Raw genomic sequence first — 15,612 nt, 5'->3', positions numbered from 1 at the left:
TTGTCTGCTGATGTTTCAGCATCTGGACTATGAGAAGAAGAAGGCCTACACTCTTCACATTGAGGGGATCAACACCCACCTGGACTCCCGTTTTTCCCACCTGGGCCCTTTTAAAGACACCACCTCTCTGAAGATCATCATTGGAGATGTGGACGAGGCGCCACTGTTTTCCATGGACTATTACATCCTGGACGTCTACGAAAACGCCCCCGCAGGGACAGAAGTGGGCATGGTCACTGCGCAGGACCCCGACAGTACCAAGAGCGCTGTAAGGTAATGCTCCATGAGATGCTTCTTATAGTGACTCTACCCTCATCAAGCAGATTGTTTTTTGGGAACCTCACTCTGGTCTTGTTGTCACAGCTGAAAAATGATGAAAATCCCTCTTGTCTGAGAGGTAGGCTACATTAGTGTTGCATCACATTTTATTTAGGCTCGACCAACCAGAATATTTTCAGCAACTTCAGCCCCCTCCACCTAGCCTAGAAATCTAGACGCACCCTAGCGGCGGCAAATTAATTTGCTCAGCCTGTATGTCTAGTATCAAACCATAGGGATTTCTATTAGCTGACGCCGTGGACGTCATCCAATCACAGCGCTCTATTTTGTTAGAGAGTCTTAAGGCGGGCTCAACAGGATGACGACAGTCCTGCGACGGTGAACAACAAGGAAGGTGGCTATGGCGAACGAAGAGCGGTTGTTTGAATCGGCGTTGGCGTCAACTTTGGAGGAGTTGGACTTGTGCTTTTCTTTGAAAGTTGAGCAACACAATGCACTTAAGTCATTCCTTTCAAAGAAGGATGTATTTGCCGTTTTGCCGACCGGATACGGATGTGGTCGTAGCGCTGGCCTATTGCATGCCTAGGCAGTTTGAAAGACAATTCTCTGCCCGCCCCTTGGATTAAGCGAGGTGAATGGCTTGATTCCAGACTATACATTTCAATGATATAGGATGGCCCGCCAGGCTACCCTCCACCCACTATCAGGTCGATATTGGTGATAACGACAAAGCCCTATTCAAATTCTGTATTCCTATGTGACAAGGTATCTACAGTGAAGAATAGATATTTTTCTGACAGTTATTCTTTTGTGGAAATGTATTTGTTTTGACAAAAGATGGAATAGTTTGTGTTGTCCATTTTTTTCAAAGGACCCTTCAGTGCCCATTGTGATTCACACAATGAAAGTAAACTGTATTTTGGACACTTTTTGTCTTATTTGTTCAGGTATTCTATTGACCAAACCAATCATGCAGATACGAGTTTCAGCATTGATGCCAACACTGGGCGTATAACCACTAAGCAAATGCTTGACAGGGAAGAGGCCGCCTGGCACAACATCACAGTGATGGCATCAGAGATTGGTAAGCCACACTGTGTAACATTTCCATTAATTTTTGTTTGACTTCGCAAAAGCTTTTATCTGCTTTGTGTTGTCTTTGTCTGAAACATATATGTAGATGATATACAGGCAGATTATTCCATAACTTCTGACACTTCTGACTAATGCTAAGACAGTCATTGTCACAGTGTAATGCTGGAGATGTCCCAGACTCCCAGGTCAATCAATTTCTGTCACTTTGTATCCCTTATCTAAGCAATTACCCTTTACTTTAACCTTTTCGGCACAATGGTGTTCAGATAATGGACTGAAACTGCTGCCTATTGATAATGTCAGCTGACATGGAAATGATAATGTACTACCTTCATTAGTCTACGTACAGTCTTCTGGAGTCTAACATAAACTGTTCATGAACAGTTCATGAACAGTTTATGCCGTATACAGGTGGAGACATGGTACATACAGGTGGAGACAGTGCACATAATGATCTTCCTATTTGTTTGTCAAGTGGAATATAATTATGTAGGGCCATGTTTTGTCACATGTCTTGTTAGATCAGTGGTTCCCAACGTGTTTGGAGGGGGGTGCCCATGGGGGCGCTGGTTGAGGGGAAAAACATTGACACATTTTGGCTGTTTGTCTTTCTCCCTTGCTGTGACAACTCAGCGGTGCCTTATTGGATCTTATGGATTTAAAACGATAAAGTCTATTCTGAACATCATGATAAGATGAATGATGTTGGGTGGATGGAAGTTAAACATATATAATGATTACAGAGGGGTGAAAGTAGCCTGGGGGAACCCATCAAATTCAATTTTTGTCAACAGTTTTGTCTGGGTTCACCCAGGCTAGGATTGAAGTTAAGCATATAGAATGGCTAGAGAGGGATGGAAGTTAAACATATAGAAACGTAGAGATGTTTCCGTCTGGATCCAACACAAAGCCACATCCAACATTTAGATAGCATAGGATGCTATCGCTGACATACTGTATTGCTGTAATGTTGACAGGGGTAAGGGTAGTGTGAGACCCTGATGCAATTAAAAATGTACACTGAACATTGGGCTGGTTGAGTTTGCAATTGCCTGGTTGCAGAGAAAGTCATATGCAATAGATAGTATATCTGTCTTTATGTATACATATACTGTATACAACTGAGAAAGATGTTTGTGTCCTCTGTCTGTATTTTGTTATGTTGTACTGACAAGTCGTGTTAGTCATATACTGAATGCTGATGTGGCGTGAGACAGACACTGAATCCTGACATGATGTAAGAGTAACTTAGCTGACCTCGAGAAATAGAGTAACAAACTGAGTCCAGAGAGGATTTGAGCTCCAAAAGGAAAAATGAAAGTGAGTTATTCCCAGTGCAGCCAAGCCATTTAGACTGATGAATAGAGAGCTAATTTGCATTACATGTAGAATTCACTGCAGTGCATTCAGAAAAAGACTCCCCCAGACCCAGACAAAGTTATTATTACAACCCTGAACAGGCACGATAATTAAACAATCACTTAATGGCTCAGAACTGGCAGCATAATGATGTCTTTATGTATTCATTTTGCATTGATTTAAGTAGTATTATATCAGTATGTCTTATGGCTGTAAGTATTACTATATCTATTATTTTGCAAGAATGAACCTAGTCATTAAGATTATTTTTCTGTATGTTCATTTTTCTTTCTAGATAATCCCAGCCTTGTCAGTTATGTTCCGGTCACAGTACAAGTCTTGGATGTGAATGATAATGCGCCGTATATTGAAACTGAAAACGACATCATTGTGTGTGAATCCTCCAGGGTTGGCCAAGTAAGTCATGTTCTCTCTTCTGGTGTGTTCTTCCCCTCTATCTGATTCTCTCATGGCTCCTACTTCTGAAACAACTCCAGTTCTTGTAATTACCACCATTTAGTTTTTACTTTCACCTTTGAGAGCAGGACAACTCTAAAAAAAACTCCACTGCACTCCTCCCACCTATCCCACCACCCCTCCCTCTCACACGCGCGCACACACACACACACACACACACCCTTTATGATATGTCTGACACCATCAGGGATGGATTTATCTGTGGTTCTGCAGACGTTGCAGCCTCTTGAACCTATAAATTATTCAGCATGCACCAATGTCTTCGTCAACAGATAGGTGCTGCATTGAACACTCTCCGGCGCTGGCTTGCAGGAAATGTTAATCATCACTCATTCAAATTGGGTCTGTGCACAGCAAAGAGCGGCTGCCCAGATTCACATCACACAAGCATTTTCTCTTCATATTTTTCTCCTTGAATGAAGATTACTAACTAGGCAGTGGCACATAATCTGTGCACTGAGGGCACGTGACGGACGAGGTCTGTTTAGATTAAGTGTCAAGATGCTTCTCACAAATAGCAGCAACAAATTAACTGGAGGTAAAAGGGCTGAATGATGAATTGGTTTTTTATTGTGATCTTGTGAGGATGGTGATGCGGTATGAATTGATTCTTAAACAGTTGCGCTTCTTCAAAATGATGACAGGACTATTCTCAATTTCAGACTAAATATAGTCTCTACATTTAAATTTTCCAGAGAATAGTTATATGGGTTAGTGGAGGAACTACCTTAACAGAGGCTATGTGTAAGCTTCTGTAGGATTCAAGTAGTTGTACAATTACATTAGCAACAGCACACTTTCATTGCCTTGCACTGTATTTGATACTAGAGATGTCTGAAGCTACTGGTTAACATGCTACCTTTAGGTAATATCGGAGCAACACAGAGCATAGGCGTTTGTGACATATAGCATCTTTAAGGCACTGCCAGTCCTAATGGTGAAATTCACGTATGGGTCTCATCAGTCCGTAACCATAGGATGCAGTCAGACCATCGTGACTCTCTCCGGCAATTTACATTTCACCACGGCAACCTCATCTCTCCGACACCTCCAAGTGTCACTCACTTCCGCGGAGTTGCCGTGAATGTCACTGCATGACCCCTTATTGAGTCAGACTGCTAAAAAAGTCTGGCTTCCCCCCCTAGGCTCAGGCATAATTTGAAACACAAGACACTCTTTTTGAAGTCCAGTCACTAAATGGGGAGAGATGTGAGGATATGCTCTCCCTTTCTCTTTGGCTCTTGTTACTTCGTCTTTAATATTTAAGGTATGTAAAAATTAAAAAATTCTACTAATAGTTGCATGATATCTGATGTAAAAGCCACTGTGTCCCTTGCTTATTAAAAGGGTGGCTATTTTTTTCACTTCGGCATCCCCAAGCCTACAGGTGAGCAGGCAGCTCAACAGTACGAGGAGGTTCTCACTGTCTACTCATCTGCTAGTGGGAGCCAATTAGTTTAACAAGCTGACACAGTATCATCGGCTAGGAGCCCTAGCATGTCGCCCACCACCCCTGATCTGCCCACAACATCCCACAGAGGAACAGCAGAACTGGACACAGCAGCAGAGAGGGAGAGAGGGAGGGAGAGAGAGAGGGAGTGCAGGAGAGTTGGAGGGTGAGAAAGAGAGGGAGAAAAAGGATAGAGTCTGTTTTCAATGTCCTTCAAAAACTAGGGGAAGGAAAAGCCCCAGGTAGTCCAATTACACCAGTAATCCTCAAACTCCATCTGAATGCATGTCGCTGCCTCCCCCCTCATAACATCCTGCCTCCCTTCTCTCTCTTTTTACTCTCTCTTTCTTTTCTCCTTGTTTCTGCTTTATTCTTAATCTCTTCTTCTTTCTTTCTCTCTCTCTCTTTGTCATGAAGGTGATTCAAACGATTAAGGCCACAGACAAAGACAACTTTGCGAATGGACACTTTTCCTTCACCCTGCCCAGTGACCCCCCGGGGAACCGCAATTTCACCCTGAAGGACAATGAAGGTACGACCTGCGCCATGCTGTAAACACGCTGAGTCTCGAGTGTGTTCATTTATGTGGGGCTTTGAAGCAGCTCACACATGGTTCAAGTACACATACGCAACGCAAACAGTTTGAGATAGATCATTAAAAAGTGATTAGTCCTTCAGAAAATTGTCACATGATGGATTTGTGAGGGTGTTCTCATTTACCCAACTGTCTCAAGAGAGCCGGTTTGCTGGAGCTTCTCTGTAATCAAAGCCTGTTTGCCAATACAAGCAGAGTTTGCACTGGTTGTTGTCACAGGGATAATCCTCATGTGCACCCTCTTACCCCTGGAGTCCTTTTTCCTTCTTTACGTCTTTTTTTTTTTTCATTTTTTATTTTATTTTTTGTCATACCAGAATTGTATCAATGGTGTTGTTTCCCAGGCAACCAGTATTATATGCCCTCACTAGCTCAAGGCTTCCTCTGTTTAAAAATCAAGACACATTTCTTTCTCACCTTCCCCCCAAGAAAACTAGTGGTGCGCTTCTGCATGGATACGCTGGCCAGCGAATGATTCGGTGTACTTGTCACAATGCAGAAGACAATGAGTGTACTATGCTTGAGATGTTTAGAGGTAACGTGCCTTTGGTTGTTTTTGTATCAAGAGTGTAGGACTCACCAACTGTGTGCCTTCAAGCCCAGCATGCTGTCTGCCCTAAGGCAACATGGAGGGATTGCCTCATCTGGGACTTATCTGGGAGTCTCCCCTTGTAACACTTAAGAGCACTTTGGAGAAGTCTTTCCTGCCACTGATTGTACAAGGCCAGCAGATCCTCTGTCATCTTTGATCAATTAATAACACCCTCAATTAATTCATTCATTAGTACATTAGGTAACACATTGGTTTAATTAACACCCCTAATTATCCACACAAAGGAGGTTATATTTGCAGTGTGGTTTGTCTGTCAGTCGTACTGTATCTTCCAGTCCAATGTCAGTGTAGGGTGGAAAGGTGTACCATGGGCCAAGAATGAAGATGTTCAATTGTGGAGTGGATCCAATTCTCAAGGTAGCATGACCAATTTAGTTTTGCATTCGTTAAGGTTATGGGATATGCCATCCAACCTTGCTCTTTCCAAGTGACCACCTTGGTTCATTGATTGATTGATTAATTTATTCACTTCTTTATTTATGTCTAAAATGCCTGTCACTCTGTCGGTGCGAGTAGAGCGACTCTCTCGAGCTGACACACACGTTTCACGCGACAACACAGATTACCAATGTGATCAACGTCAAGGGGAGTGCGAGGCTGCTGTAGAGCCCTGTAAATGCACATCCACGTGTCCCATCTGTCACACAGGGGACATTAGTGACAGAAGTGTCTCTTATGGGCTCTAGTCTCCTCCCCCCACCCCCAAATGCTTCATCTGTTGCCTTCATGAAATCCTTTTTAACTACACACAGCGAGACACGGCAGGTGAAAACATCGTTTTTTCATGCACTGGTCAATTTCGAGATTTTGGGCTAATTTGCTACCTTAGCATGTATTCTTTCACACTACTACAACAACAAAGCCCGATTTACACATTTAGGTGTTTATTTCATTACATTTTGTCTACTCGCGCCTGTATATTTCTCCTAAATTCACCAAAAGTTAGTCTTCTAACGTTTCATGCTCTACCGCGACCGTGATACAAAACATAACATGTGTAGTACCGTTGGAAAGCTCTGTTTTTCCTGCATGACGTTGTGCTATCCAAAAATGGACACTTCCTTTGTAACCGCAACTAATCGCGAAAGTTCAAAGGCGAGTCTAGGCTGAGAACGGAATCTCTTGGCTGTGTTCCAAGGCTGTTTTATCATTTTCCAGTAGAAACATCTCAGCCTATGTAGCACCTATGTACACCAAACTTTCCAGATATACACTTAGCAGTATTCTGAAGATATTTACAGAGGGATTTGTTAATAAATCATTCCTGGCCTGATTTATGTGACATTTTAATCAAAAATATAAGGCAAAAATCGATTTTTTAAGGCTATGGACAGTATATTCTGATTTCCTAGGTAATGAAAGCAGATATCCTGAAATCCCTCTGTAATTTTATTTTTATCTTGTATGCAAACAAAATGAAAGAATAATTTTGTACCAGGCTTTATCATATGTTCAGATCTATCTACCGAAAATATATGCAAATTTGCGCATATTTAATGAGATAATGCCTAATTTGCATAATTAAACATTCGAATTTCAAAAACTTGTAATACATGTTTTGTTCATACTTGTGTAAGTAATCAACTGAGAAAGTTTCATGGTGATGTCTATTATTTAAAAATTTTACCCTATTCACCTGTAGTGTCTCGCCTTAACTACACACTTTAGCTGCTGCACTCATGTTTTTGGACCACTACAGCTATTAAGAGTGCCAAGGCGATGTTCCTTTACACAGGATCGCTCTTCAGAGAAATTAATTGCACTACTTACGCAAGGCACTTCCATTGCATTTAAAAATACACCAATTCAAAAATGTGCTGTTTTTATGCAACAGAAAAAGTACATGTGTTTACAGAAAGAGGGTTTAAGAGTGTTTGAGTGAGTCTCCTGTGTTTTATGCCTAGAGACCAGTCGGTGCCTGTTCAGCTTCAACAAATGACTACATTTGATTACTAATTACTAATAAATAACATTAGAACACCACTGTTGCAACCAGTGGAGGGAGGGTTTGTGCTTTTATTTGTATTATCATGCTGGCAGTCTCCTCCACGGCTCTGCAAATTGCCTGGCATTCAGCCAGCCCTTCTAGGTAGCTAGCTGTGGGTGACGGTGTCGTAATGATTTTCAACTCCCAGCCTGGCAACGAGCATTGCATTGACCCCTCCTCGGCACGGATCCAGTGTAAATCAGACAGGGGTTCTGTGGAGGAAGGTACCGGCCTCCAGGGGCTCCAGTTTGCACATGGCCGTGTTGACATTCACGAGTAGGCAGGCTCTTGCCTGGAGACTGGCGCTCGTCCCCCTCCGCCTGCGTCTCCCCTGGCGGCCGCAGGCATCGGGCTATCGGGAGGCTCGGCACTCCGAGGGGAACATGAATCTGCATTTTCAAGAGGTGGGCCGTGATTGCACACACTGATCCTCGGCTCTGGGGAGGCGAGGCTGAAATGCTCACCACACACACACACACACAAGCCTCCCCGGTACGAGCTGAGGCCCAGGCGCCAGAGTGGATTTAATAAGGCGTGAAGTGTTTGGCGCCGCACAGGCGTTTTTTACGGCTCCACCAGCTCCCTCTATTTTATCAAAAAATAAATAAAAAAGCGAAGACCAGCAGAGTGGTGAAAGACATAGAACACAATCTCAGGGGAAAAGCTTCCTGATTTTATTCAGTTGAAACACTATCATTTCCATCTGTCAGTGGGACAGTTCTGATATATAATGACCTACAGTTTTGCCAAATTCTAGTCCTCTTTATTTCAGAGCATTTTGTAGCCTCCCAATAATGAATTAGCCGACAGCCTAGTCGTCCATCTGCCATAACACCAAGCGCATTCCCTTAGGGGTTCCCAGCATCTGCAGACTTCGACAACAACAAAAGCAACCAAACCATAACAACATCTCGTTTGTGTTTCGTCCTGCACCAGATAACAGTGCGAGCATCGTGTCGCAGCGACGCGGCTTCAGCCAGACGGAGCAGGAGCTGTACGAGCTGGCCGTGGAGGTGTGGGACGGCGGCGAGCCGGCACTCAGCAGCATCAGCACCCTCACGCTGCGCGTGTGCCCCTGCCAGAGGGGCGGCCGGCTCAGGGCCTGCCAGGCACAGGCCTTCCTGTCCTCTGCTGGACTCAGCACCGGAGCCCTCGTCGCCATCCTCCTCTGCATCGTCATTCTGCTGGGTAAGAGCAAGAGGGGGTGGGAGATGATGGGAGAAAGAGAGAAGGAGTAAATCTCAAGTTCAGAGACCAAAGCATTTTTGTGTGTTTAGGAACTTTTTTCATCTTATCTTCCTTTGTAAAACACTTCAGAGCTTGAAAGCAGTCATGCAGAGGTCCCCAAGGAGATCTGGTTGGAACTGCTTTGCTTCCTTCACTGCTCTACATACTGTCTCCTTGAGTTCCCAACTGTCTCTCACTGTGTTTCACTTGCTCCAGGTGGCACAGTAAAGACTTCTATCTGCTCTTTTTTGTTTTATGCAGCCATCGTTGTGTTGTTTGTCACCCTGCGGAGCAAGAAGAGCAAGAAGGAACCCCTCATCATCTCAGAGGAGGACGTGCGGGAGAACGTGGTGACGTACGACGACGAGGGTGGAGGCGAGGAGGACACGGAGGCCTTTGACATCGTGGCACTGAGGAACCCAGCCGCCGCCGAGGAGCTTCGCCTCCGGCGGGATGCCCTGGCCCAGGCCTGGGAGGTGGCCGCCGCAGCTGCTGCCGCCGGGGCCAGTTGCACGTCGCTTATCCTGGACGAGGAGGACATCCACAGGGTCATCAGGGAGAGGGTGGTGGTGGCCGACCGGGACACGAGAGGGCCGCCGTACGACTCCCTCCAGACGTACGCCTACGATGGCCACGGCTCCCCTACTGGCTCCATCAGCTCGCTGGACCTCCCTGGGGTGCCATCTGAGCTGGACCCAGCAGAGCTGGACGACTGGGGCCCGGAGATTCACACACTGTCCATACTTTTTAGGGAGCATGACAATGAGTACAACCCCTGACATCAATCAGTGTTTGATATGAGGCCAGGAACAAAAAATTATACTTTTTTATATTTAATACTTTTACCATCTGACTCATTTCCTAATGAGAGGATTCAGCAGAGACTCTGTTTTTTAAAACTGTGCAGATTTGTTCACTTTTTATGTATTGACTTCTTTTTCACTAGGTTCTACAAGTGGAAGGAAACAACATGTGTTTTTCAATTAAAAAGCACACAGTTATGTAAAACATATCGGAGACTGAGAGAGGAAGTTATTTTCCCTGGTGTATATTTTATATTGCTTAATAAAGTTAATGACTCCTGTATGTGTTCTGTGGTACATATCATAGAATATCAAACACACTTTTAATATTTTCATCCTCAACTCATTAAAACGAACCCCTCAAATGTCATCTGGCTAAATCAGACACAGTGAGTTTAGACATAATGGGCTCTGTGTCATTCATATAGGAGGAAAAACAGTCAAAAAAGTTAAAGTTCTTATATAATAGTGTTTGAATTAAAACCCACCTGGAGCATTTCTTTCTACATATCTCCAGGGTACCACTGTATCCCTTTTTCTCTGAAAGTGGTCCGAAATTGTATGTATACCACCTTTGACAAAACCAAGAAAATAACTTATTACAATTCTCCAGCACAGAGAGAGTTTTAATTGGATAACAACGGCATTTGCTTGAGTGAGCAGCTTTTATTACTTTCCCAGGACTTATAAATCAACTGTGAAAAGTCTGTGTTGCAATCCGGGCATGATCAACTCCCATGAAGCCCGAGACACATAAATAACAGACCCTTAAGATTCCTTTAATACCCCATAGTAATGATTAAGATTGTGTTATTGCACTGTTTTAATGGGCTTATATAATATTTAGACTTCACACAATTTTATCAGACTTTCTTAATGACCAAACAACAAAATGTCTGACCTATTTCAGGGGGGGATATGGGGAAGGCCTCTCCCAGGATTGTATCTTCATTTTTATTCAATACATTGATGTTTACTTAGCAAATAATATTATATTTGCACCTTAATTATACTTAATTTTCATCTCTGTGAAGTCTGTGAAGTTTTTTTCTGATATTACTGGTAAGCCATAACAGCAGTCTGACTTTGCAGATAAGGAGCCACTACTTGTGAATTACCTGAAGTAGTTTGCCTTCATTGTCGAGACGATCATGAAGTTTGGCACAGAACTAGAATTATGGGATTTTCTTTTATCTGAGTTGCAGTTTGGGGCAGCCGTGGCCTACTGGTTAGCGCTTCGGACTTGTAACCGGAGGGTTGCCGGTTCAAACCCCGACCAGTAGGCACGGCTGAAGTGCCCTTGAGCAAGGAACTAATCCCTCACTGCTCCCCGAGCGCCGCTGTTGTTGCAGGCAGCTCACTGAGCCGGGATTAGTGTGTGCTTCATCTCACACGCTGAGTGTGTTTCACTAATTCATGGATTGGGATAAATGCAGAGACCAAATTTCCCTCACGAGATCAAAAGAGTAAAAGACTTTGTGTTGTCACTTAGTGGCATGCCTATTATTGAACAAGTGCAGGACAGCAATGTGGCTACATCATGATGTTCAAACTACATATTCAAAGTGGGCAAAGTTGACCACCTGGCTAATGCCAGATGGTCTGGGCCCAAGCAGTAGCCAGTACTAAAATGAGTACTACCTTGAGCATAAAGTCAGTCTCAAAGGACAGAACCATCATGCTCCACCGATCAAAATTCCTGAAGCTGGAAACTTTGGAGGTGGGAACAGTGGCTGAAGTCCCCTCTCCTTTGGATGGTTACTTTGAATAACTAATTATGGCCTTCGATTATGACTCTTACTGCCATGATCAATCTCTTGTTCCATACTCCACTGAGCCATTCTAGTTGGTAGCATTGAAAGTGACCCCACAGTTTAATCTGCCAGTATATCTCACTGCCTACCCATTCACCATGACATCCTGTTATGCTTAGAGAAAGAACTAATTTTACCGTTAATGATGATAGTGGTGGTGATGATCTATCCTGTTGATCAGCCTTATCGCTGAAATGGGCCATTCCAACACAATCTGGCACATCAAACCATGCACATCAAATAACTACCAGCAATTATCTTGCCGGTGATGGATCATGGTTTGGTTTTACTGCTAAATTCTTGTAGGGATGTGTTGGTGTGAACCAGAAATGTTGAAAGTCTGTGAAGGCTGAAGCTACAGTATACTCTAGCATTAGCATTTCTTCTATTCATGTTTTCCTTCATCTCCATCACACTGTGAAAGGCCACTGTCATGCAGAGCATCCACCCAGCAAGGCCAGAGCTAAGCTGTGCAACTCGGCTGGAAGTAAAGGACCACATGCTGAAACAGGAGTCATGGTGCATTTGAGCGTAATTTAAAGGGACACCAGGCAACGTTTTTGTGTTAATTACTCATCTTTGTAAGTCGGTATATGGTTAAATGACTCATTACAGGGCGAATGAAGACTCTCTCGCCCGCCCCTACTGCCTGTAGGAAGAATATCCCGCTTGCAAGTTCGGTGTATCCTACCCGCCGACCGAAGCAGGATCAGTTTACAGCACAGAGGCAGGCTAACGAAACGCTAGTGTTTGTTGCAAACGTGTGTATAATGGCAGAGCCGGCGAAGAAGCAGCGAAAACCCTTGACGGAAGATGCAAAGAAAAGGAAAAGAGCTTCAGACCGAGCGAGGGGGAGTTTTGTAGAGAAAAAGCATCAGGCTTGCCTGGTGTCCCTTTAAAGCCTGTACAAGATTTCCATGTAATGAATCATTCATGGTGAAACAAGGGAGCGTACCTATGTTCCCCGGGTCCTATGTTCCCCGCTTTGTATGAGACCGGGGAACATAGGACCCTTTTTTAAGCGGGGAACATAGAACCCGGGGAACATAGGACCTGGGGAACATAGGGATGACCCCGTGAAACAATGGTGTTTCCACATGCTTAGAAAAAAGCACATGCTTAGAAATGACTAGCACTATCCCTCTATGTTAGGAACACCTTAGGACATGACACATACATGTTTAGTCCATTTTGACAGCTGATGTACAAAAGTGATTAAAGTAAAAGTTCAATATGATGTTTTTACCAATGTTGATGTGGAAAGGGTATCCACAATCCCAGACACATTATTAATAAGCTCTTCAAATTTAGGACTGAAGAAAATCTTTTGGACATAATGAAGCAACATTAAGTATAAGGTAAAAGACATATTTTTTCTTTTCTTCGAAGCTTCTTATGTGAAAAAGTCACTTTGTAAACAGAATGATCACATCTAACCAGAACAGAAGATTATCTGTTAGGCTACTAAAATATTTGCTGAAGGACAAATTCTTATAAAAGACACAAGTAGGCCCCTACTGCTATATATATAGGCTATTTATCAAATGCGTATAGATATGTTATAAAAGACACAAGTACTGCTATATACATGTAACCTGCGTTGTGTTGAACCTGTGCGATTCAGCCCTGCACACGCCCTGACTCGAACCCGCGAACAGCAGCACCTCAAATCGGGAGGCGAGCGCGCTAACAATTAAGCCAATAGCCCAGGCTACTGGCTCGCATGCCAGCAGCACTCTTGAGGCGTCGGGGAGTGAGGTTTACCAACGTTCCACAAGCACAGCTAAGCTAGCTGGCATCCGTTACACTCACCCCCCTAAACCTCACTCCCAATCCGGGTCACGGCACCAATGTAACCTGCGTTGTGTTGAACCTGCGCGATTCAGCTCTGCACACGCCCGGATTCGAACCCGTGAACAGCAGCACCTCGGATCGGGAGGCGAGCGCGCTAACAATTGAGCCAATAGCCCAGGCTACTGGCTCGCATGCCAGCAGCACTCTTGAGGCGTCGGGGAGTGAGGTTTACCAACGTTCCACAAGCACAGCTAAGCTAGCTGGCATCAGTTACATACATAGGCTATTTATCAAATGCGTATAGATATGTTATAAAAGACACAAGTACTGCTATATACATAGGCTATTTATCAAATGCTTATAGTGTTGTACAATGGCAGGTTTCTGAGCTCGTCGCCCGCATAGACAGTAAAAGAAATGGACAAACAGACTCCGTCGTTTTCAATGGGAGGGCACTGAGTCAAATAGAACGATTTTTCAGTTGGTCCCCCCAGTACTGCGCAGACTCACACTTTACTTCGTGACGTTAGCCATCGAACTGAATCTTGTAACTCATATGATAGATACACAGAAATTCTTCTCACACTTCCTTCGCCTTCAAAGTCATCAAAGTTAAACATTTATTTATGTATTATTATTAATATCATCCTCACCAAGTCGTGTTAATGTTGAAGCTACCATACATGATCATCTTCAAAAACAGTTATGCTAAAACAAAACAAAAAAGTTATAGCCTTGAAGCTAATCTTCTTTCCACTTTTCCGACCTACGGTCAATCCATCGAAAACCTCTGAAATGATTAGTGCCGTTTTTTAAAAAATTAGGTTTACTTTTTTATTATTATTAGGTTGCCTCTGTAATGCTTTACCTTAACATACGGTCGTGTATGCTAGGTTTTGCTTGAGTTACCGTCATAGACAGTAAGGTGGACTGAGCTTCTTATCCAAACAATACGGTTATCTCCCTACGGCGCGAAAGAGAGATTACGTCAAAGCTAGCTTCCCTCCAACCGAACAAGCTAACCATTCTTCATACGGGTAACCAACGTTACGGACGAGGTAGTGGAGTCTGTTTTGCCTTTGTAGTGTTTATGTGGATTACACAGAAGCTACAATATTGGCACAGGATATATGTTATATGAAGTTATGGTATTTCAAAAAAAACGCAACCCATGGTTTCTAAGGTTTTCATAACAATTGTGTGATGCACTGGAGCAGTTTTTCACACTGCAGTGTCTTCTAGGCATCTAAAAGTAGTGCGGAATCACAACAACTTCTGCTAACAACACAAACAATGAACGTGTTCTAGCGGGTATCCTGTAAACATATCGGGGGCGGGGCGCTGTGTCGTGGCGATATCTCCTCTTTCTCAATATGCACCCTTAATCTAAATGTTTTACCCTAAAACTCAAGTCCTCTTTGAACTTCTTTTTAAGTGCTGGTATTTTCCATTAAGATTTATACTGACTGCCAAACCACCATCAACATTCTCTTGTGTATTTAGCAGTCGCCATGTCAATTGAAATATTATTGTCATTGCCCTGCACTGTAAATGTCACTGACAAAAGGCATATGACATGTTTAACTGTATAACATCAAATTTTCAAACAGGTGCTGTAGCCTAATATGTGACTGAACCAGAGACTTAGTTAACAAGGAGATACAACACTTAGAAAATCCTCCATATGGGGACAGTTCATAATGTGAAGATGGCAGCTGTCTACACATAACCCGTCCATTTCCTCCACCAAAAGCCAATCTCATGCCTTGTCAGTCCGAAATAACTGCGCAGAGGCGTTACTGGATGGCTGTTGAGTGCCAAGACTCGCTTTAAAGGACTTTCCCCCTGCTCATACTAGCAGCAAACAAAGACAAAGCAGCCAGTTGCCAATCATTTTCAACCAGAGTTGGCATGCATTTTACAGTGACAAGAATCAAGTATTTTTTATTAACAAAAGAATATTGATACAAACCAATAAGACAGACACAGGACAAACAAACTTCACACGTACACCAAACAGATGACCCAGAGGTAAGGGAAGGATGCCGGGGCTGAGGCTTACCGGTGGGGAGGCAGGTCACCATAGGCCAGGGGGAATGCCAGAAGGCCAACTACTCGC

General features: G+C 43.6%; 1 protein-coding gene across 6 annotated transcripts in view; it reads left to right on the top strand.

Annotated features, from left to right (window-relative positions):
* cdh18a (cadherin 18, type 2a) overlaps positions 1-10,126 on the top strand; it is a 50,584-nt gene extending 40,458 nt beyond the window's left edge. For all 6 annotated transcript variants that reach the window (XM_042108598.1, XM_042108597.1, XM_042108600.1 and 3 more), the window contains 6 exons: positions 20-273; positions 1,227-1,363; positions 3,029-3,150; positions 5,078-5,192; positions 8,792-9,043; positions 9,344-10,126. In XM_042108598.1, coding sequence (XP_041964532.1) covers positions 20-273; positions 1,227-1,363; positions 3,029-3,150; positions 5,078-5,192; positions 8,792-9,043; positions 9,344-9,861 — 1,398 coding nt within the window. In that variant the 3' untranslated portion in view covers positions 9,862-10,126. The remainder of the gene's footprint in view (positions 1-19; positions 274-1,226; positions 1,364-3,028; positions 3,151-5,077; positions 5,193-8,791; positions 9,044-9,343) is intronic.
* The last annotated feature ends 5,486 nt before the right edge of the window (positions 10,127-15,612 follow it).

The sequence above is a fragment of the Alosa sapidissima genome, chromosome 1, assembly GCF_018492685.1.
Source record: "Alosa sapidissima isolate fAloSap1 chromosome 1, fAloSap1.pri, whole genome shotgun sequence".
Lineage (NCBI taxonomy): Eukaryota > Metazoa > Chordata > Actinopteri > Clupeiformes > Clupeidae > Alosa > Alosa sapidissima.
The sequence above is the reverse complement of the archived record's forward strand: the minus strand, read 5'-3'. Positions and strand labels throughout refer to the sequence as shown.